Genomic DNA, 21,553 nt, shown 5'->3' with positions numbered 1-21,553 from the left:
TTTTCACCAGAGCAGGGCTTCCTGCTCAAATGAATACATTTTGCCGAAGTAGACAAACCCTCTCTTCATCCATGGGGACGGCGTGGGCGGGTGGCAACCAGCAAAGGATGACAGTGGACTCCAGCGTGTCACCAGCATAGTTTGACGGGTTACAGAAAAGCCTTGTTCATCTGGAATTTAAATGCCAAAGAAGTTCCCACAATCAGAATTTGATCCAAATACTATCGAATGGTACTTGATGTTGACAGTGATGAGGCCGGTCTCCCGAAGGGCCTTCTGAATCACCCAAGGTTCAGTTCTGCTCAGCAGTAAAGCGCTTGTTACTGCCTGTAATACTGGCCAACATTTGTTTACCGAGACTCTCTTATTTAGTCTTATTTGATTCTGACCGCAGGGCTGGGGGGCTGGGTAGGTGTGAGTGGCCCTGTTTTATGGATACAGAGAAGTTAGCGGCCTGCCTAAGATTGCTGGGATTCTAGCTCAGACCTTGACTCCTAATCCTCAGTCTTTCCCTCACCCTGGGAGCCTCGAGCCCTCATGGTACAGGGAACAGTCACCGACCTTCTGTTCCTTGTGGGGCTATTGCCCTCAACAGGCAGGCTGGCTTTGAGCAGTGGAGGCTGGAGTTCACGCCTATAATCCCAGCACTTTGAGAGGCCGAGCAAGGCAGGAGAACAGCTTGAGCTCAAGAGTTCGAGACCAGCCTGGACATCGTAGTGAGAACCCCCTGACCATCTCTACAAAAATTTTTTTTTTAATTAGCAGGGCATGGTGGTTCATGCCTGTGGTCCCAGCTACTCAGGAGGCTGGGGCAGGAGGGTCACTTGAGCTTGGGAGGTCACAGCTGCAGTGAACCATGATTGCACCAGTGCACTGAAGCCTGGGGAACAGAGTGAGACCCTGTCAAAAAAAAAAAAAAAAAAAAATAGGGATTGTTGTCAATACAGAGGGTTGGATAGCTCTTTGCCCTTCACTTCCCAGCCCCTTGGTTCGCCCTAGAGACCTGTCAGCCACCCAGACCTGCTTGCTCTGGAGTCAGGATAGTATGTCCATACCACCTCCTAGTCAGGTCCCTCCACCCGACTGGCCGTCCCAGCCAGGATGGTGGTGGTGGTCATGGAGGAGGCAGTGATGGAGTGTGCCTCACCTCTCTCGAGCAAAGGGAGTTAGAACTTCACACCATAATTGCCCCTGGAGGCCTCGCCACCCCTTAGGTGTCACCAGCGTGCTCATGTATTCTTTCATTTCAGTTCAGGAAATATGCTTTGACTGAGTCCCTGCTCTCCCAGAATTTTTAGTTTAGTGTGAGAGATGGAAATGCCAACCAGCAATCACATTAGAGCAGTGGTCCTTAGCCCTGTCAGATCCAGTGCCTCTTCTTACAACAACTATTTGATCACACTCTTGACTATCCTGAAGGAAAATGTGTAGATACAATGTAATATGTCAATATATAGAGACAGGTGGGAGAATGAGCCCTTCCAGTTACCTGGGGAAGATTGGTCCAGGCAGACAGAACAGCCTGTGCAAAGGCCCTGGGGCAGGAGTGATGGATGATGAGTCAGAAAGATGAGACTGTAGGTGTTGATGGTGGGAGTCGGGGCCAGATTGTGTGGGACCTCAGAGCTGGGGAACTTAGCAGCCTGGATCCCAACACAATCAAAACTTTCACTGTTCCAAAAACAAGCTTCAGGGAGAGGCCAGTTTCTCTACCTGAGAGATGAGGGAAGAGGGAAGAGTCATGGAGAAAGAGAGATGAGAAGGAAAAGTCAAGTTAAGTGGGGGAGGTGGTGAAGGTTCTTCGAGACTCAGAAGTATGCAGGTTGATACATAGGAGAGACGTGTGTTGTGGCTGGGACTGATATGAGCATCCTGTGTAACCAGCATTCAAACATCACCCTTCTTAAGGTTAGTTTGAAATTTTTTGGTCTCAGAAATAATTTATCTGGCCTTAAAAACCAAAGCAAAACAAAAACATTTTTCCTGATGCTAAAAAAAAATAACATGTTCATTATGGACAAGTTGGAAAATACAGAAAAATGTAAGTAGCATGGAAAAATCACTCAGAGATAATCACTGTTGACGTTTTGATGTGCTTCCTCCAAGGCTTTCTTTGAGTGTCCACGTACATAATTTTTCTTATAATTGATGTAATATAGTGTCTAGTTTTATAGCCTGCCTTTTCCTATATCATTATACATTTTTAGAAAACATGTAGTTAATAGCTACATGTTATTTCTCTATTGTATGGATGGGCTATAATTTATCAAAGCTGTTCTTTTTAGGAAACAATATAAACAATACTGTAGTGAACATCCTCATATCCAAATCATCCTGTTTTTCTTTTGAGCTTCAGTTGACGGATTTTGGTTAGTATCCCAGAAACACAGGCTCAATGGGTGGGAGGGAAAACGGTCAATCTGGGGTTTTCAGCCTCTGAATGACCAAATCAACAGATGCACAACTGATTGGATTGTTTGGGAAGTCCGTCATTAATAAACAAAGAAAAGCCAGCTTGGCCTCAACATGGTTATTACAGTCGATGCATAAAGACAGGCCCAGCCTCTCAGACCAGCTTCTGTGCCCACCATCTGTGTATGAATAACCTCCAGCCTGTGGGGTGTTCGCTGACGTCCCAGGTTTCCTGCTTCTGCCGTCCTATCCCATGAGCCCAGCTCCAACCTCTTCTTCCTAGAGGGTCCTACTCACAGAATCACCCCCAGCTCCTGGTATGTTTCCTCCTGCTGGAGTGCTGAATTTCAGAGTTGTGACTAATGATTCCTTTTCTTTTTCATTGATGTCTTATTTTTTTTCTGACTAAAAAAGATAATATGTTAATTCTAGGAGATTTGGAAAATCCAGCACATTTTAAGGAGAAGACAATAAATGTACTGTGGCCCCAACCATCTATCTAAAAGCGCTTTTTAATTTTTTTTTTTTTTGAGATGGAGCCTTGCTCTGTCACCCAGGCTGGAGTGCAGTGGCACGGTCTCGGCTCACCACAACCTCCACCTCCTGTGTTAAAGCAGTTCTCCTGCCTCAGCCTCCCGAGTATCTGGGATTATAGGCGTACATCACCACACCTGGCTAATTTTTGTATTTTTAGTAGAGACGAGGTTTCACCATGTTGGCCCAGGCTGGTTTTGAACTCCTGGCCTCAAGTGATCCGCCCTCCTCAGCCTCCCAAAGTGCTGGGATTACAGGCGTGAGCCACAGCGCCCGGCCTAAATTTTTTAAATTGTTATTTTTTTAGAGATGGAGGTCTCACTATGTTGCCCAGGCTGGTCTCAAACTCCTGGCCTCAAGTCATACTACCGTCTCAGCCTTCTGAGTAGCTCGGATTCCAGGTATGAGCCACTGTTCCTGGCTTTAAAGGTGCTGCTTAGGGCATGTAAGTTGTAGGGCACGGTGATTAAGAACTTGGGCTTTGGATCCAGACCAAAAGCCACTGCTTACTCCCTGTGTGACCCTGGCCTTTTCTGTGCCTCTGCTTCACTTATAAAATGTCTTCATTTAAAATTTTGATATAGCTTTTGCATTGATTTTGATTTTTTAAATGTCACATTAAAAAATTTTTTTTGATGACTGAGATTTTGGGCCCCCTTTAAATTTGACACTCACCTCATACTTGTTCTGAATCTGGAAGCTGCCAGTGAGACCCAACAGCCTTCTTCTGTTCTCCTCCTGCTGGGGGTTGCTGCCCTGTCTCCAGCCTTCAGCTCACCTGCTAACTCCCCCCTCCCCCCTGGCCTGACCTCTAACCTTCATAGCCCTCTTCAGGGCAGGGAGGGCTAAGGTGCCAGAGCAGGCCAGGCCACCCTGGAGAGCAAGGCTGTTTGCTGTCATCTCCCCAGCAGCCCCATTAACATGCGGAGAGATGCAAATGGAGGCAATCCTGATGTTTTCGAAGAACTTAATATGTTTTTTAAAAAGATAGGGTGAAAGACAGAAATTGCAGGAAATTATATATTGCAGGAGCTGCTTTATCTTCTCTGTGATTGATTCCAGTGATGCTTCTGGTGGGAATGGAGTTTCTTTTTTTCTTTTTCTTTCTTTTTTTCCCCTCTCTCTCTCTCTCTCTTTGTTTTTGAGATGGAGTCGCCCAGGCTGGAGTGCAGTGGCCTGATCATGGCTCACTGCAGCCTCCACCTCTCGGGCTCAATCCTTCCACCTCAGCCTCCTGAGTAGCTGGGACTACAGGCGCACACCACCACACCTGGCTATTTTTATGTATTTTTAGTAGAGATGGGGTTTCACCATGTTGTCCGGGCTGGTCTCGAAATCCTGGGCTCAGGCGATCCTCCCACCTCGGCCTCCCAAAGTGCTGAGAGTACAGTTGTGCGCCATCATGCCTGGCCAAGGGGATGGCATTCCATGAGATCAGAGAGCATGGCTCTCAGGCTGAGGCTGTCAAACAGCTGAACCTCTGACCCTCAGCCAGAATTTGCTGCTCTGTTATCCTGCTGGTCCTGTCCATCTTATTGCCACTTTCTCCAGCCTCTTCTTGGGTTCACACCTATGTCAAGGGGTTGAACTATTCACAAGCTCCCACTTGTTTCTGTGACTGTTGACGAAAGGCAGACAGACCTTCCAAAGCGCAGCCCCCAGGCGGTTAGTTACCTACTCTTTGTCTCAAGGACTTCCCTGTGGCATGGGTACCCATGAGGGAGGAAGTTTGCCTTCGTTTCAGTCTAGAAATTTCTCCGAAGGTCTGTTTTATCCCCCACGGATTCTACAATGGTGCAACAACACAGATGATCACAGTGGGCTTCTGGCAAATGTTCCCGAGCCTAGATTGTGTTAGGGAGGGCAGATAAGGCTAAGGAACAAAATCAGCCGCCAACCCCCAGCAATGCCTCACTTATCTGCCACCAGGGTTAGGGGGAGAAAGTGTGGCACACTGGCCAATATTTCCAGTTAGCTGAGTTTCAGAGCCAGTCTTTTTTTTTTTTTTTTTAACTAGTTTGCACAGAGGCCTTTCTAAAATGGATTTCACACTTCTCTGACTTCTCAAACTGAGATTAGAACGTAATTAAACTTATCTTGATGATTTGAGGTCATCATTTGGAATCTCAGTTATTAATCTTTGGAGCCAGACTGTCTTGTTCTCATCTCAGCGCCTCTTACTAGCTGTGTGCCTTCAAGCGAGGGTGTTAACCTCTCTGTGCTTTGGTTTCCTCATCTTTAAAATGGGAATAATAGCCAGGTGCGGTGGCTCCTGTCTGTAATTCCAGCACTTTGGGAGGCTGAAGTGGGCAGATCGCTTGACCTCAGGAGTTCAAGACCAGCCTGGGCAACATAACAAGACCCTGTCTCTGCAAAAAAATTTAAAAATCTAGCTGGGCATGGGGCATGGTGGCACACATCTGTGGTCCCAGCTTCTCAGGAGGCTAAGGCAGGGGGATCGCTTGAGCCCAGGAGGTTGAGGCTGTGGTGAGCAGAGATCACACCACTGCACTCCAGCCTGGGTGACGGAGAGAGAGAGACCCTGTCTGAAAAACAAAAAAGGAATAATAACAGTGCCTCCCTCATAGGGTTGTTGAAAGGATTCAGTGAATTAATACATATAACATTATATCTACCTACTATAGCACGTACTAGGTAGAACCAATTTTTTTTTTTTTTTTTACTTTTATTGCAAGTTCAGGGGTATATGTACAGGTTTGTTATGTAGGCTAACTTGTGTTATGGGGGTTTGTTGTGCAGATTATTCCATCACCCAGGTATTAAGCCTAGTACCCATTAGTTATTTTTCCTGATCCTCTCCTTCCTCCCACCCTCCACCATCCGATGGGCCCCAGTGTGTGTTGCTCCCCTCTGTGTGTCTTTGTGGTGTAGACTCATGTGATATTGCCATTTTCATAGGCAAACAACAGCTGATTATTGGCAGTTTCACACGGTTCACCCCAGTATGAGGTGGCACTCTGCAAGTGTTACCTCCTGCTCTGTGTGAGGCACTGTGGACCAGGATGTGACACAGGCCATCTCTTTTCGCCTTCTCCACAGGCTTACAAGGGGGCGCTATTCTTAGATGGCAGAGCTAGGATTCCAACCAGGTGGCCGTTGGCTCGTTTGTGCTGTTTTGTGTGTGTGTGTGTGTGTGTGTGTTTATTTTATTATTTGAGACAGTCTCCCTCTTGTTGCCCAGGCTGGAGTGTAGTCGCGCGATCTCGGCTCACTGCAACCTCCACCTCCCAGGTTCTAGCGATTCCCCTGCCTCAGCCTCCCGAGTAGCTGGGACTACAGGCATGAGCCACCATGCCTGGCTAATTTTTGTATTTTTAGTAGAGACAGGGTTTTGCCACATTGGCCAGGCTGGTCTCAAACTCCTGAGCTCAAGTGATCCCTCCGCCTCGGCCTCCCAAAGTGCTGGGATTACAGGCATGAGCCACCGCGCCCCCCGCCCTTTGTGCTGTTTTTGGCCATCGGGTGCTAGGCTAAGACAGCAGCCCTCCCAATGGAGCACTGAATGTCCCTGGAACTTACGGCCTGTCAAGTTCTTTTATTCTTTTCTAATATTTCTCCCCCATTCGTGATCTCACAGGGACTAAGGGGTTCCTAGGAAGCAAAACTAAGTGCTGTTGCCTCTGGGTTTTGTGGCCTCTGTTTTGGTTGTTCCAAGTGTATGCATTTTATAGTCAGCCAGTGCAGGCTGAACAGGTCCTGGGTGGTTTGCCTGTGTTTATTCAGGTAAGATTGTCACTCAGGCGACCTCCAGATTCGTGCGAGGTCACAAACCCTGGCCGGGGCTGGGAAGGCTGGGGGGGGATCCTGGCTTTCCTCACTGTCCCCTGAGTGTCAGTGCTCCCCACAAGAGATGGCTATTTCAATGTTCCCCATGTGGCATCAGCTGCTCAGCTTAAAAGGATCGTGGTGGTCATCCCATTCCACACTCCACAGACGAAGAGACTGAGGCTCCGAGAGCTCGGGTGACCTGCTCAAGGCTATGCAGAGCCAGGACTGGAGCTCTGAGCTCTGAGTTCCTTGCTGGGGCCATCGCCGCTGCTCTCCTGGGCAGAATCTGGGCCTCTTGGTGCTTTTCTGATGCCACTGCGGGTCACCTCTGTGGGAAGGAGACAGGGCCAACTTCACAGGCGCGTGGCCTGTGTAGTCACACGGGGACCTGTGCTTGGTTTCACGCTTTGCTGTCACTATCTTGAATCTCCTGATTGTTTTTGGAGGGCCCCTCATTTTCCCTTTGCACCAGGCCCCCCAATTTATATAGCCAGCGAGTGGCCATCAAGTCCTGGGCCACGTTCCTTTCCCAGGCCATGGATGGGCCTCTCTAGGGGGGCATTTAAAGTGCTCCTTCCATCCAGCATGGGACGGGATTCGAATTTTCTCCTGAGGAGGGTGTGCCTGCCCTGCTGCCGCTTTAGAGGCCTAGAGATTTTTCTGGAGGGATAAGAGTGAAAACTCTGAAATCTGACCGTCTGAGTCACGCACTCTAGGACTTTGGGTATATGATTTAACCTCTAAAAACCTCAGTTTCTTCAGCTGTAAAATAGGGAAACAAGAGTGATTTTGTATGGTTGTATAAAGTACGAAGGCTTAACACAGGTCCTAGCATCTAGTTAAGTGCTCAGTAAGGCAGCTGTTCTTTTATTCCAGGCCTGAGGTCCTAGATTTCTCTGGAGGCTCAGGGATTCTTGGAGCTTCTAGGGCCTTGGAAGCCCCCAATCCAGCTTCCTTCTCCCCGTCTGGTGGGCGATGATGAGAGGCATAATACAAGCCATCATTACCTGGGCATCTCCTTGGGCAGGTCATTCTGTCTCCAGCACCACCCGTCCTTACAGCCTCTTCCCCATCCCAGGGTAACGGGCATGCAGCCCCTCCCTGCCCACACAAGTCCAGAGTCTGAAGAAATCAGCGGATTCTAAAGAAAGCAGAGAAGTGGTGGAATGTAATTTGTTCTCTCTCAGCGGGGCAGAGTGGCATACTGGAAGAGGCATGACTTTGAAATTAGTTTATTTATGTGTAAATTTTCTGCTTTACCAGTTACCAGCTGGTGATCTCGGGCAAGTCACCTAACTTCTCCAACCTCCAACTTCCTCATTTGTGAAAAGTAACAAAGGATTATTTTGAGGACTAAATATGATAAGGGGTATAAAGTGCTGAGCTCAGTGACTGTCCTACACAGACGGCATCTAATAAATGTTGAATGAGTGAGTGAGTGAATGAATGAAGGGAGGCTGTGTTTGTTGTCATCAGATGTCCCCGAGGGAAGGCATGTGAGGTGTTGGAGGTGGGAGTGGGGCAGGGACAGAGGCCACACACACTGTGACTGGGTGGGGGAACAGGTGTTCAAATAATAATAGCTCACACGCACACAGCGCTGTACTCCTATGAACTCATTTTATCCTCATGAGTCTATGAGAAAGGCACTGCCATTACCCCCATTTTACAGATAGGGAAACTGAGCACAGAGAGGGTGAATAACTTGCCTTAAGTCATGCAGCTAAGGAGGGATGGGACTGGGACTGAAGCAGGCAGCCTGGCTCCAGCAGCCATATTCCTAACCACCGTAGCCACCGCTCAGTCTTATCACTGAGAACTTTGACCTCATGGGAGCTACGTCTTCTTCTCTGCCACTGTTTTGGTCCTCACTGGGCTATTGGTCAGCCTTCTCAAGACGCTCCCCCTCATTAAGAGGAAGGGGGATGTGTGAGGGAACAGAGTGACCCCAAGAGCAGGGCAAGTCCTGGCATCTGGACACCAGAGCCCTGAGCTTAGCCGGTTCGAAGCCGATTTGTCAGGATGCAGAGTTTTCAAATTGCAGAGGCCACATGGGAGGGGTGAAGGGGACGACGGGGACATCTCTTCCCAATGCCCCATTGGCCCCAGCAAGCTGAGGGGCTGAGGGGTCCAGAGATCCGCACCAGAGCCCGGACACCTTCTGTGCGTGTTGGGTCAGCTGGGGCAGGGGACAGGGCTGGGGACTCAGCCGGTGGGCTCTGCTTGGTGAACTTGGGGAAGCCCCTCCCTGCTCTGAGCCTTTGGCTTCTTAGCTGTGAAACGGGGCCACAGACCCCACTGTATCTACCTGAGAGCACTGGGTGAGCCTCCTATGAGCTGGTGGGTGTGAAAGTGATGCTGAAACTCGAACTTCCTCCAGGAACCACATATGGGTGTGAGGCGGTGAGGCAATGTGGCCAGAGAGAGGGCTTTGGGGCTTGCAGATCAAGCTCAGACTGGCCTTGGGTTTGCTCTGTCACCTTTCCAAGCCACTCGGTGAAAGTGTCATGAAACCATGTGTGTTCACATCTATCAAGGGGTTGCCACGTGCCTCACTCTGCCAAGTACGTCACACCCTTGATCTCATTTAGTCCTCATGACAACCCCGCAAGATGTGTGCTATCATCAGCCCCATGTTTCAGAGGGGAAACTGAGGCTCCAAGAGGTCACCTACCTTGCCCTAGTTCACACAGAGAACGTGGCAGAGCTAGGATTCAAACTGAGGCAGCTGTGGACTCCACATGCTTCCCCACCCAAGTGATCTGCTAGGCCTGCTGGGGAGCTGTCTGAGGATGGAATAAGGGCCTTAGTCAGTGCATTCCAACCAGGGCTGGTGCCTGGACTCCTCGTGCTTGCCAGGGTCCGGGAGCTGTGCTTCCACCTTCTCCTGCCTCACACCCTGTTCTCCCTCCCTCCCACCAGGATGTCGCCACCATGCAGTTCTGTGCCAACAAGCTGGACAAGAAAGATTTCTTTGGGAAATCTGACCCCTTCTTGGTATTCTACAGAAGCAATGAGGATGGAACGTGAGTTTTCTGGTGGCACTTGTGCACTGTGCCTTCTTGTCCCTTCTGGAGTCAAGGATGGACGGGTGGCGGTGACTTACCGGGCAGGGTGGCTTGGGCTCATCTCCTGCTCTAGAGAGGGCAAGGGCTCCAGGTGGAAGTCCAGGACCCCAGGGTAGTGCCCTGGGCACCTAGGTGTGGTCAGTGGGAGGTCGGGGCAGCCTCTAAGCTGGCGGTGCCATTCTGTAGGTATCAGCGTAGTACTGAGTGGTGGGGGCTAGGTATTTGGAGGGTGGGGGGACTAGGCAAAAACAGGGCTAAGGCAGGAATAGGGGGCCAGTCCCTCATGGGAAACCTCTGATAGCTCCTTCATTCTACACAAATCAGCTCCTATCTCCAAGCCCAGCCCCCTGTCCCCACAGCCCTCTGAGCAGCCCCCAGCCTGGCCCCCCACTACTGCCCACACAACAGGGCCAGTCTGGACCCTTTCCCCTGCCTGGCCCCACACAGGCTTCATTTGAAACTCCAGACTTTGAAGCCCCTGTTTCCTCCTCTCTTCTCCCTAATCTAGAAGCCACCCACAATAAGATGGAAGCGTACACAACATGTTGGCAAATGTAGGTCAGCAATATATGCCGGGAGACAGATTCTGGGTGGAAGGTCTGGGGACCTAGGTCCTCCCCAGCAGCCTGTTGTGTGACCCTAGGCAAGTGAAGACCCCTCTCTGGGCCTGTTTTCTCATCCAGTTGGATTACGTGGTCGCCACGGTCTCTTTAAGCACCACAATTCTGGCAGGCTGTGGCCACTTACAGGCTGGATTCTGCAGAATGAGGAAGCGATGGGGCCAGGCAGGTTAATTAGAGAAGCGCTGCTGGAGAAGGGAAACTTGGAAGCGGGTTTTGAAGGAGAGGAAGAAAATGGGTCCCCGCCTTGGGGGTGGGGGGAGCAGGGAAGAATAAAGGGCTAGAGAAGGGAGAAACGTTTGGGCAAAGCAAGTGTGCCCGGAGGGCAGAAAGACCTTCCCCCCAATTCCCCTTGAAATTGTGTGTGTGTGTGTGTGTGTGTGTGTGTGTGGTGGGGGGGCAGGGGAGTGGCGAGGAGGAGGTGTGTTTCAGTTCAAGGGAAAACTGATTTAAAAATCAGTTTTCCTGAACGTACAAAACAAGGGAAATTAGGTATGATCATTTGCATGACAAAAGGATTCTTTGTCTCACCAAAGGACTCCCAGAAGGATTTCTTTAAATAATTCTGTTGACTTTGACTTGACTTGATTGGGGGAGGAAAAGGCCTGCATATTGTTCTGGGCATCCACACAGGTCCCCTCCAGAGAGGCAGAGCCAGGGTCAAGCTGGGCTTGTCTGGCTGAGGCCGGCTGGGAGGAGGAGAGGGATTTGGGAGCAGGAGAGGGGTGCACTGCAAGGGGTGTTTGGGAAAGATTGCTCTAGCAGAGTGATGTGTAGGATGGGTGGGGAGGGTGCGGGGAAAGGGAGAGCCTTGTGACTGACACGGTGAACAGGTGGGAGGTGCTACCAGCTCCCACCCTGGATCTGTGCCGTGGAAATGCAGGGGAAGGAAGTGGGGAGGGGAGGAAGGGGGCAAAAGGACAATGAGGGGACCTCAGTCGGCCGGACTTGGATGGGGACCGAAGTCAGAGCTCTCTCCCTGGCAGTGGAGCCAAGGGAACCCAGAGTGCTTGCAGAGCAGCCGGGGAGCTGGTGGATCAGACCGGGGAGGTCGTGGGAGTTTATTTGGGGCAAGTTTCATTCCAAGTGTGAACTGGAGCATTCCGGGGGCAAGGAGACACTGATCCCTCACGGGGATCCCGTGGGGCACTGAAGAAACTGATCCGGAGGCCCGCCTAGAGGTGGGCCAGTATCCGGCCCCTGTGAAGAGGCAATGGCTGCGCTGGTGAGAACAGAGTGGTCACTGAGGGTCTGCGGGGAGAAGACTGGAAGGCCTGTAGAGACACCCCCAGTTAGGAAGAAGGTCAGTGAGGGAGCCAGGAGAGGGAAGTGTCACACTAGCCACAGGAGGAGGGAGAAGGCAAGGGGGCACCTGCTGTGCCCCTGGAGCTGCACTTAGAACACCTGGTCAAGTTTGGCTCTCAAGTGAGAGGAGGGAAAGGGAGAAGTCAGTGGTTCCAGAGGTGGGAGGCTCCAGAGGGCCCACAGGGCTCTGTGTGATGGTCGGGGGGTAGTATTTGGAGCCCAGCAGGGCTTCTGCACAGTATCATCCTCTCTCCCTCCAGGACCACCCATTCCCTACTCCTTGTTGTCCCTCCAGCTCTCCTCCCCCCACTGCCCCAGGCTCCTCTTCCTGCCTCACCTGCCTGCCCCAGCCCTGGGCAGCTGTGGCCCCTCCTGCTCCCACCTCCATTCCCATCCTCGCCACCAGCTCTAGGGTGTGTGGGGAGGTCTCCCACATGCATCTCCACACTCCAGTGGGTGGGCGAGAAGGAGCAGAGAAGAGAAATGCTAAGCCATGGTGACAGAATGACATTTTGACTTGAAAATTGCCAGAGAAGAAATGACACCGGCTGTGTGGGTATGGGCGGAGCCCAGGCACTTATTCAGCTGACCTTTCCAACCAGGGATGTAGCTGGGGCTGGTGGTGGGAGATCTCAGAGAGACGCCCCTGCCCCTGGCTCAGCCCTGGCAGTGGCTGCCCATCCATGTGGCAGGGCTGGCTTCCAGGATGGGGCCAGCCAAGCGTGGCGTGGGGCGTGGGCAGGGACACCAGATTAGGGCCCATCTGGGGTAAGTCAATTCTGTACTTTTAGTTTGCAAAGCGGGTTCATGGATTCAGACGGGAAAAGCAGAAAGGGTCTTAGAGCTCATCTAAGTCAGGGGCTTTAATTTCACTGGACTGACATACCAGTGAAAGCTATGGAAACTCGCCCCCAGAAATGCACTGATTCATTTGTAAAGAATTATTGAATACCTACGAAGTGCCAGGCACTGTTCTAGGCACTAGGGATGTGCCAGTGATCAAAAAAGACAAAAATCCTTGCTCTTATGGAGCTTACATTTTAGTGACGGATCATGAGCAGAATAAATAAGGAAAAAATAGACTATATCAAAATGTCAAATGGTGACAAATGAAATAGAAAAAAAAAAAGTCTGGGAGGAGTCTAGGGGATGTGACAGGCAGGAGACCAGGCAGCTGTCAATTTTAGATATGGTAGTCAGGGAAGGTTTCGTGGAGATGGTGTTTGAAGGTAGTGAGGAGTGAGTCATAAAGATGGAAATGGGGAAGAGAATATTCCAGGCCAGGGGAGCAGCAGGCACAAACAACCCATACACCTAATTTCTCCCAGTGTTTCCGGGATTCACAGACCCCTAAAATTCATCTGCTCATCCTTCTGTGGATTGCAGATGGAGAATCTTTGATAGAAGGTAACTGCCTGGATTTACAGGTGAGGAGCTGGAGGCCCAGAGAAGGGAGAGCTTGCTCAAGGTCACACAGTGAGGTGGCCCCAGAGTAGGGGCTAGAACCCAGGGCTCCTGACACCCTGGGATTTGTCCCCACCTCCAGGTCCTTACCTGGTACAGGAACCCTTTCTGCAGCATCAGCAGCAGATGGCCAACTAGTATCAGCTTGGCTGCTGTTGGTGACGGGCAGCTTTTGAAGCCATCATTTCCATCGTTTGGGAACCAGAGATGTGAACCAGTTGACTGCTCTGTTGACCTGCATTCACCTCCCTTGGTTTGGGCCTGACAGCCTTCCCTCTCTTCTTCCTCACCAGGTTCACCATTTGCCACAAAACGGAGGTCATGAAGAACACCCTAAATCCAGTCTGGCAAACTTTCTCCATTCCCGTGAGAGCCCTCTGCAACGGCGACTATGATCGGTGAGATGAGAAAATGTCCCTGCTTTTTCCCTTCTGCTCTGGGCCCGCCCCAAGCACAAGTGAGGGAGGCCGCGTTCGTATCAACATGGTCAGTCCCGTCAGCAGGAACCAGGCCTTCTGGAGCTGTGCAGTGGGGGATGCCCTGCACAGGCTGGGGCTTGGTGAGCCTCTCCACTCTTCCCCTGCTGCACCCGGCAATGTCTGCCTCTTCACAGCCTCACAGATCCTCCTCTCCCCACCCGCCCCACCTCTTTCCCCTCTGTCTGGCATCCCCACTGGTGGGAAACTCCCAAGGCTAGGGGGATGGGAAGTGCCAATGATTCCAGGGAAACCCAGATGGGTGCCCCGGGTGCCCAGGCCTGGAGCTCAGCAGCTTGTCTTTTCATTGTTCCCAGTGGAGGAGCAGATGGCAGCAGGGAAGCAGGGTGTTGATGCAGGCAGAGGCAGCTGGTCCCAACTCCTGGCCAACAGACTGGGGAGTCAAGATCCCAGGGATACATCCTGCCAGCCTAATTGCCGTAAACAAACAGGGTAGGGGTGGAATGCAAAGAGCTCCTGGGATTTCTTTCTGCTTTTCGGACAGGGTCTCGCTCAGTCACCCAGGCTGCAGTGCAGTGGCAGTGGCGCCATCACAGCGCACTGCAGCCTGGACCTCCCAGGCTCAAGCGATCCTCTCATCTCCGCCTCCTGAATATAGTTGGGACTACAGGCACCTACCACCAAGCCCAGCAATTTTTTTTTCCAGTACAGACTAGTTTCACCATGTTGTCCAAGCTGATCTCAAACTCCTGAGCTCAAGCAGTGCACCCGCCTCTGCCTCCCAAAGTGCTGGGATTACAGGTGTGAGCCACCATGCCTGGCAGATTTTTTTTGTTTTTTAATTGAGATGGGATCTCACTCTTTCACCCAGGCTGGAGTGCAGTGGCACAATTTCAGCTCACTGCAGCCTCCGCCTCCCGGGCTTAAGCAATCCTCCCGCCTCAGTCTCCCGAGTAGCTGGTACCACAACCATGCACCACCACGCCCAGCTAATTTTTTGTGTTTTTGGTGGAGATGGAGTTTCGCCATGTTGCCCAGGCTAGATTTTTTGTTTTAACATATGCCTACTCTTATTACATGTTGGCTATCATCTTCATCACCATTTAAGCGTAGATTGTGGAGTGTGGATACCATATACCTGGTTGCTAATCCTGACTCTGTGACCAAAAAGCGCCGTCAACTTGGGCAATGCTTGACCTGTCTGAGCCTGAGCTTCCTTATCTGTAAAATGGGTATTTAAATGTCTGTCTACTATACAGGACTGCATTGACGCTCACACGACACAACCTACACAACGAGGCTCTGGTGTGCCTAAAACACCAAATTTAGCGTCTCATCCACAGATGTTTAGGGAACCCCTGTCATGTACCAGGCACTGTGCTAGATGCTGGGAAATCAGCAGGGAACAAATGTGCAGTCTCCACCCTTCACCCAACCTCGTGGAGTTTACATGCCAGTAGGGGAGGCAGACGTTAATCCAATAATCACATAAGGAAACATGTAATTATACGTTGTAGCAAGTGCCTGGAGACAGTGGGGCCACCCAAAATGGGAGCTGTGAGACTGTGTTGGTTTCTGTTGAGTCACGAGAACCCATGCCCGTCTCCTGGTGATTGCCGCAGCTCAGGTGGGTGAGCTGGTAGGGGGCTCAAGGGCAGGGCTCTCTGGACAGCCAAGAAAGCTGGGCCTCTTCAGGTCACTCCGACAGGAACACTAGGGTGTCGAAACAGACACCTCAGGTCAGGTGTGGTGGCTCACACCTGTAATCCCAACACTCTGGGAGGCTGAGATGGGCTTGAATCCAGGAGTTCAAGACAAGCCTGGGTAACATAGCAAGACACCCATCTCTACAAAAAAAAATTTTTTTAATTTAAAACTAAATTTTAAAAAATTAAAACATTACAAAAAATTATCTGGGCGTCGTGGCGCACATCTGTGGACCCAGCTACTCAGGTGGCTGAGGTGAAAGGATCATTTGAGCCCAGGAGTTCAAGGCTGCAGTGAGCTATGATTGCACCACCACGCTCCAGCCTGATGTCTCCAGAAAAAAAAGAAAGAAAGAAAGAAAACCTTAAAAACAAAAAAAGAGAACAAACAAGCAAACAAAAACACAGGTACCTGGGGGCAGCTGGGAGCCTGACAAGGCGTGTTAAGGGGATGATGGGCAGATGAATGGCCTCTAGGCACCCCTGTTTCCCTCTGAAGAAACCCCTAGGCTGCCAGTTTGAGACATGAGCTTGCTCTTTTCCCTGCCTCTTGGCTGGGACAGAAATGCCACAATCTGTTCCACAGGTGGTCATTGAGTGCCTCCTGTGTCCCAGCGTGGCGCCTCTAGCTGTGCGGCATTTAAGCGAACGGAGTCGCATTCCCATCTTTAAGGAGCCTGTGGTCTGACCACAGGGAGCACAGATGTGCACATGTATTTTAGACAGATAAATAAGTGCACAAAATAAGACTGGGAACAAAGACTGTCTTAGCGCTGCAGTCAAACAAGCCTCTGTTACACGTCTAGCTGGCTCCTGGGGCTTCTAGAGTGGGTGAGGGGATGGGAGGACAGGCTGGTTGGAGCAGTGAGTTCTAAAGAAGGCCCAGGAAAGGCTGGAAAGTCAGGGGAGGGGGATCCTGGGGACAGGGGCATGGGAATAAAGGGAGATGGAAACAAAGTGAGAGGAAATTCAAGGTAGGGGGATGGGAGAGTGGGCCAGTTAAAGTCTCACAGGGCAGAAGGAATTGGGGATCCCTGGCACAACTGCCCTGAGGTTGCTGGGGGCCCAACTGACCCCCCACAACCCTGTATCTCTAGGGAGGAGCTCCCAGGGTTGCAGAAGCCAGCTTTGTCAGGGACAGTGAAGGGGGCAGCACGGCTCAGAGGCCTGGCTTCACCACTGGGCCATTGGAGGAGGTGGGTATTTATTTGGTGGGAGGGGCAGGCTCCCACCTCCCGCTCTGAGTCAGAACCTAGCCCCACCTCCCTGCAGGATGGCTCTCCCCCATGTCCAGAAATAGATCTGCCATGACGTGACAGACAGTAGTGTTAATCAAGGAGGCCAGGCATGTCACTCTGGCTCTGAGAGCGATCAGGCCTGTCCCCCCACACCCCAGCCCTAGTGTAACCCTGTAACCCATGCACCCAACAGCCACTCAGGAGGTGCCAGCATCGGAAGGCCCTCCAGGGTGGGCAGGGGAGGGCCCTGTGCAGGAAAATGAGGCCACCGTCCCCTCCTTCCAAGGCACCTCTGGGAGCCTCACAGAACCATAGTTGATTTAACCCAACAACCATGTCTTCCAAGCCAGTCAGGCCCCAGGCACTGTGTTGGGTGCTGTGGGGGCCTATTGAGCTATTGGACCCAAGCCTCGCTCTTAGGTTGCTCCCAGGCCAGTGGGGAGACAGACAGATCATAATAATAGCGAAGACTCCTATAGCACTTAACCATGGGCCAGGCCCTGCTCTAAGTGCTATGTATAGGAACTAATTTAATCCTCCCAACAATTAGCTCGTTGGAAAGAGGTGCTGGTGCTATCCACATTTTACAGGTAAGGAGACAGACAGGCCCTGAGAGATTAAGTAATTTACCCAGTGTCTTGCTGCCAGATGATGGTAGAACCAGGATTTGGACCCCGGCAGGCTGGCTCTAGGTTCTGTGTTGTTAATCCCTATTCTCTGTTGCCAAATAGCCAAGACAGAGCTGTGACCAGGGTACATCTGGGGGAGGCTTACTAATGAGCACCTTGCTCAGGGGTTAGGGGCAGTCCTGCTTTCTGATTAGAGGTAGGGAAGCTGCTTGGATTGGTTTTAGTCCTGAAAGCATTAACGTCCTTCTGGCTTTAATACCAAATAATTCAGAGGGGAGAGGAGAGGGGAACAGCAACAAGAAAGAAGAAGACCCAAAAGGCCTTGATACCTGCCTGGGTAAGGGAGTGAAAGAGGGGAAGGGATAATGGTTCAGCGTTCGAGGGCAGGAAAAGGCGGCACCACCAACAGAAATGGGCAGTGTGATCGGGAGCCAGATTCTCACACACACAGATTTGTATTATGCAGTTCTTTTCACAGCCTATCTGCAACCCATTTTTAAAAAAATTATCAGTCATAAGTTATAAAGATTATGTTTGTTGTTTGAACACAAGCTGCTGCTGTTGAGAGGTTGGGGAAAGAGAGGTAAACATGGTTTCAGCCACATTGAGAGGAGGCAGCTGTGGACCAGGCACAGCTAAAGCAGGAGGGGACAACAGTCTGGGGGTTCCCAGGAGGGGGGTGGCCAGAGATCTGGTGCCCTGGGAGACACGGGGGGGGGGGGGGGTACCAGAGGCCAGGAGCAAGAAAGAAGAGGAGATGGTCAGAGGGATAGCAGGAAACTAAGAGGAGGGCGGCACGGTCAGGGAGCATCCCTTCCTATTGTGAGAAGAGGTACAGGAGGATGAGAACCGGGCCTGATGAGAAAGGTCAGTGTTCTTGGAACGATGGGTGTAGAAGCCAGGTAATATGATTACAGTTACTGAGGACTTAGGACATGGACCAAGTTGTATTCTAATTGGTTTAAATGCATTATCTTATTTTGCTAATTTAAATTTTACAATAACCCTAGGAGCCACGTACTAGTGCTGTGCCCATTTTACAAGGGAAATAGAGGAGAAGATATTATATAACTTGCCAGAGTAAGGAGAAGCTGCATTTCCCTCCTGTTGATATTGCCTCTGGCCTGGCCCCCTGGCCTGGAGTCTCCCTGCCTTTGCCATGTGTCCAGTCCACAAAAGGCCAAACCTGAGTGACCCAGCTGAGCAGAGCTGAAGTCACAGGAAGTGGCATCAGGGTCAGAGACAATCCAGCCTTCCAGTGGGGTAAAGTGGGGTGATGACAAAAAGCACTTCCCCTGCCTTCCTGGAATTTGCCCTACTCTCTTAATCGTTCTGTGACTTGAGGATTTGTCCCTGTGAAACCACAGTTGTCTGGGTCAGGCTGCTCACACCTTGATGCTGAATGAGTAGATTTTAAAAGGGTGTTAAGTGTGTGGAGTCCTCACCCGGAGAGAAGAAAGGAGTCACCACAGCTTCGCACTTCTGCCTGGCACCCTTGATGTATGACTTGCTTCTCTTTTGCATCCGGCCACAGATGAGCTTCCAGGAGGGCCAGGCACCCTATCAGGCACCTCCACTGATGGCCTCGATGAAGGGTGTCTTATCATTCTCGGTTTTCACATGCAGAAGCTGAGGCTCAGACGGGAGGCACAGTCACGGCAGCACTGCCCAGTGTTGCACGGTGCAAGCTGGGGGCCGAGATTGTTGCCAGTCTCACTGCCTGCCCCAGGCGAGGCCCTGATGCTCCTCTTCCTGAAGAGTTGAGTGTTAGACTGACTCAGGTCCATTTAAGGCAAAACCCCTCAGGGCCTGTCAGCTCTTGGGACTTGTAAGCCTGCAGGGAAACCTTCCCCCTGCCAGGCAGAGGCTCATTAGGAGGCAGACCTTACCGCTCGGCTGGGAGGGAATTAGAGAGAGAGCTGGTTGGTGTGCAGTGGGGGGCAGCCTGGCGTTTTGGCTGGTGTCTCTCATCCCTGCTGACTTGACCAGGCTCACACATATCTGGCTCTGTCATTGCGGCCGTAGGTGTCCAGAGGCCCAGGTCACTGACTCCTGGCATCACCACTGACCAGCTGTGTGACTCAGGGAAAGCCACATACTCTTGGCCTCCTTTTGTGATTTTGTAGAATGAAGGTATTATTACCTTCACAGCCCATTTCATAAAGTTGTTAGGAGCTCTCAGTCAACCAACAAATATGTATACAGCACCTGATATAGGCTAGGCACGGTTCTAGAAGCTGAAGATACAGCAGTAAACAAACAAACAAAAATCCCTGGTCTCATGGAGCTGATATTTTCAAGAAGCATAGGAATTGTTTGGGAGACAGGAGCTTGGATAAAGGGATGGAGTGTTGTAGACAGGAACGGAGCAACTTTATGTGTCCAGTGCTGACTGTATGTGGAGATACTTCACTTGCACAGCAGCTCCAAAGTGGGTGTGACTTTTCTCGATTTGGAAAGGAGGGGAGTGTCTGAGGGTTAAGCCAGTGGCTCAGGGCAATAGACCTAGTACTTGGAAGAGCTGGGACTGCCAGCCAGGGCTGCTCACCCCGGAGCCGAAGGTCTTTTCTGCCCACCTTGCCACCTCCTAGGTTAGGCCTCAGTTCTAAGCCTTTTTATGCCAGATAAGGTGTTCATTGGGTGATCTGCAGAAGCTCATTTCATTTTCCCACACCCAACAAGCCTGTTATTTTGGGTGCTGGCCCCAGAAGTCACGGTCAGCCAGACTGCAGCTTTTGTTGGCCCTGTGCTAAGGGTTTGGGAGCCAAGTCCAGCAGGTGACAAGTAGCATCTGCAATGACTTCAGGCAGCCCAGCCAGGGTGGACGGCCACAGAACTGTGAATATGGCTGGGCACGCTGGTTCACGCCTGTAATCCCAGCATTTTGGGAGGCCAAGGTGGGCAGATCACTTGAGGTCAGGAGTTTGAGACCAACCTGGCCACCATGGTGAAACCCCATCTCTACTAAAAATATACAAATTAGCTGGATGTGATGGCATGTGCCTGTAATCCCAGCTACCCAGGAGGCTGAGGCAGGAGAATTGCTTGAACCCAGGAGGCAGAGGTTGCAGTGAGCTGAGATTGTACCACTGCACCCCAGCTTGGGTGACTGAGTGAGACTCTGTCTCAAAAAAAAAAAAAAAAAACAAAAAACTGTGAATAGAGTAGTGAAAGCCTTATTTGCCTTCTCCCCATGGCCTTCCCCTGTCTCTGGGCACTATTTCTCTCACCTCCTTCTCTCCCAAGGCTGGAGTTGCAGCCTTTGAGCTAATCTGACCTCTAGGCTGCAGCCATCCCTGGAGCCTTAATGGAGGCCAGGCCGAGTTTGCACAGGAATCTCACACTCAGTGCTCTCAACCTGGGTTGCAAGTTCAAATCCCCTGGGGAACTTTTAACAATTCCCATGCCCAGGTTGTACTCCAGACCAATTGATCTCTCAGGTAAGACATTGGTGTCAGTATTTCTAAAGCTGACACCAATGTGTCATCTTGGGGGATTTCAGTGTGGAATCTTGGGGGGATTCCAAAGTGCAACCAAGTTTGAAAACCAGTGCAGTCTTCTAGAGAAGGTCAGTGGCTCTGGCTGCAGGCTAGAATCCATCACAGAACTTTTCAAAACTACCCGGGCCTGAGTCCCATCCACACCAATTAAATCAGGCCATCTGGCCTGGGATTAAAAGTTTCCCCAGTGATTTTGTGGATATCCAGGACTGTCACCACGACTGGGGTCCTCCTCCAGCCTCTGAGCATGTGGCCATCACCCATCTAGTCACCTGATGTTGGTGGTCAGAGGAGAGCTATTCTTTGCTGGGGTCTCTGAAGGTCCCCTGCAGAGCTTAGCAGGCTGGGGAAGGACTGGGAGGCCACTAGGCAGGGGTAGAGAGATTTCAGCCTTGTGGGGCCATGACCGAAGTCCTGGACTGGGAGTCAAGGACTTGCTCTTCTTCTGGCTCAGACCCTCAGCTGGGTGACTCTGGGCAAGTCACTGGAGGCTCTTAGGGCTCAATTTTCCCATCTGCCAGTGGGGTGGAGGCCATCACTCCAGAACACATACAGCACAGTCACTAGGGAAGCCTTGCAAGCGGATTCCTGAGTCTTGCCCAGAGCTGGGCCTGGGAGTCTGTGTCTGAAAAGCTGCCACTGATTTGGCCAGGCAGTCAGGCTTGAATCAAGAGTTGCAAAGCCCAAGTACCTGGGCTCAAGTGTCCCCTGATTTAAGTAAATTTCATATGTAAGACTATCAGAGGCCAGGCACCGTGGCTCATGCCTGTAATCCCAGTAGTTTGGGAGGCCAAGATGGTTGGATCCCTTAAGGTCAGGAGTTTGAGACCAGTGTGGCCAACATGGTGAAA

At 51.2% G+C, this 21,553-nt stretch overlaps 1 protein-coding gene across 5 annotated transcripts in view; it reads left to right on the top strand.

The window, feature by feature from the left end:
* CPNE5 (copine 5) overlaps nucleotides 1-21,553 on the top strand; it is a 95,236-nt gene that overhangs the window by 47,567 nt on the left and 26,116 nt on the right. For all 5 annotated transcript variants that reach the window (XM_003897525.4, XM_009205028.4, XM_009205029.4 and 2 more), the window contains 2 exons: nucleotides 9,658-9,761; nucleotides 13,486-13,590. In XM_003897525.4, the coding sequence (XP_003897574.1) occupies nucleotides 9,658-9,761; nucleotides 13,486-13,590 (209 nt within the window). The remainder of the gene's footprint in view (nucleotides 1-9,657; nucleotides 9,762-13,485; nucleotides 13,591-21,553) is intronic.

Source organism: Papio anubis, chromosome 6 (assembly GCF_008728515.1).
Source record: "Papio anubis isolate 15944 chromosome 6, Panubis1.0, whole genome shotgun sequence".
Classification (NCBI taxonomy): Eukaryota; Metazoa; Chordata; class Mammalia; order Primates; family Cercopithecidae; genus Papio; species Papio anubis.
The sequence above is the reverse complement of the archived record's forward strand: the minus strand, read 5'-3'. Positions and strand labels throughout refer to the sequence as shown.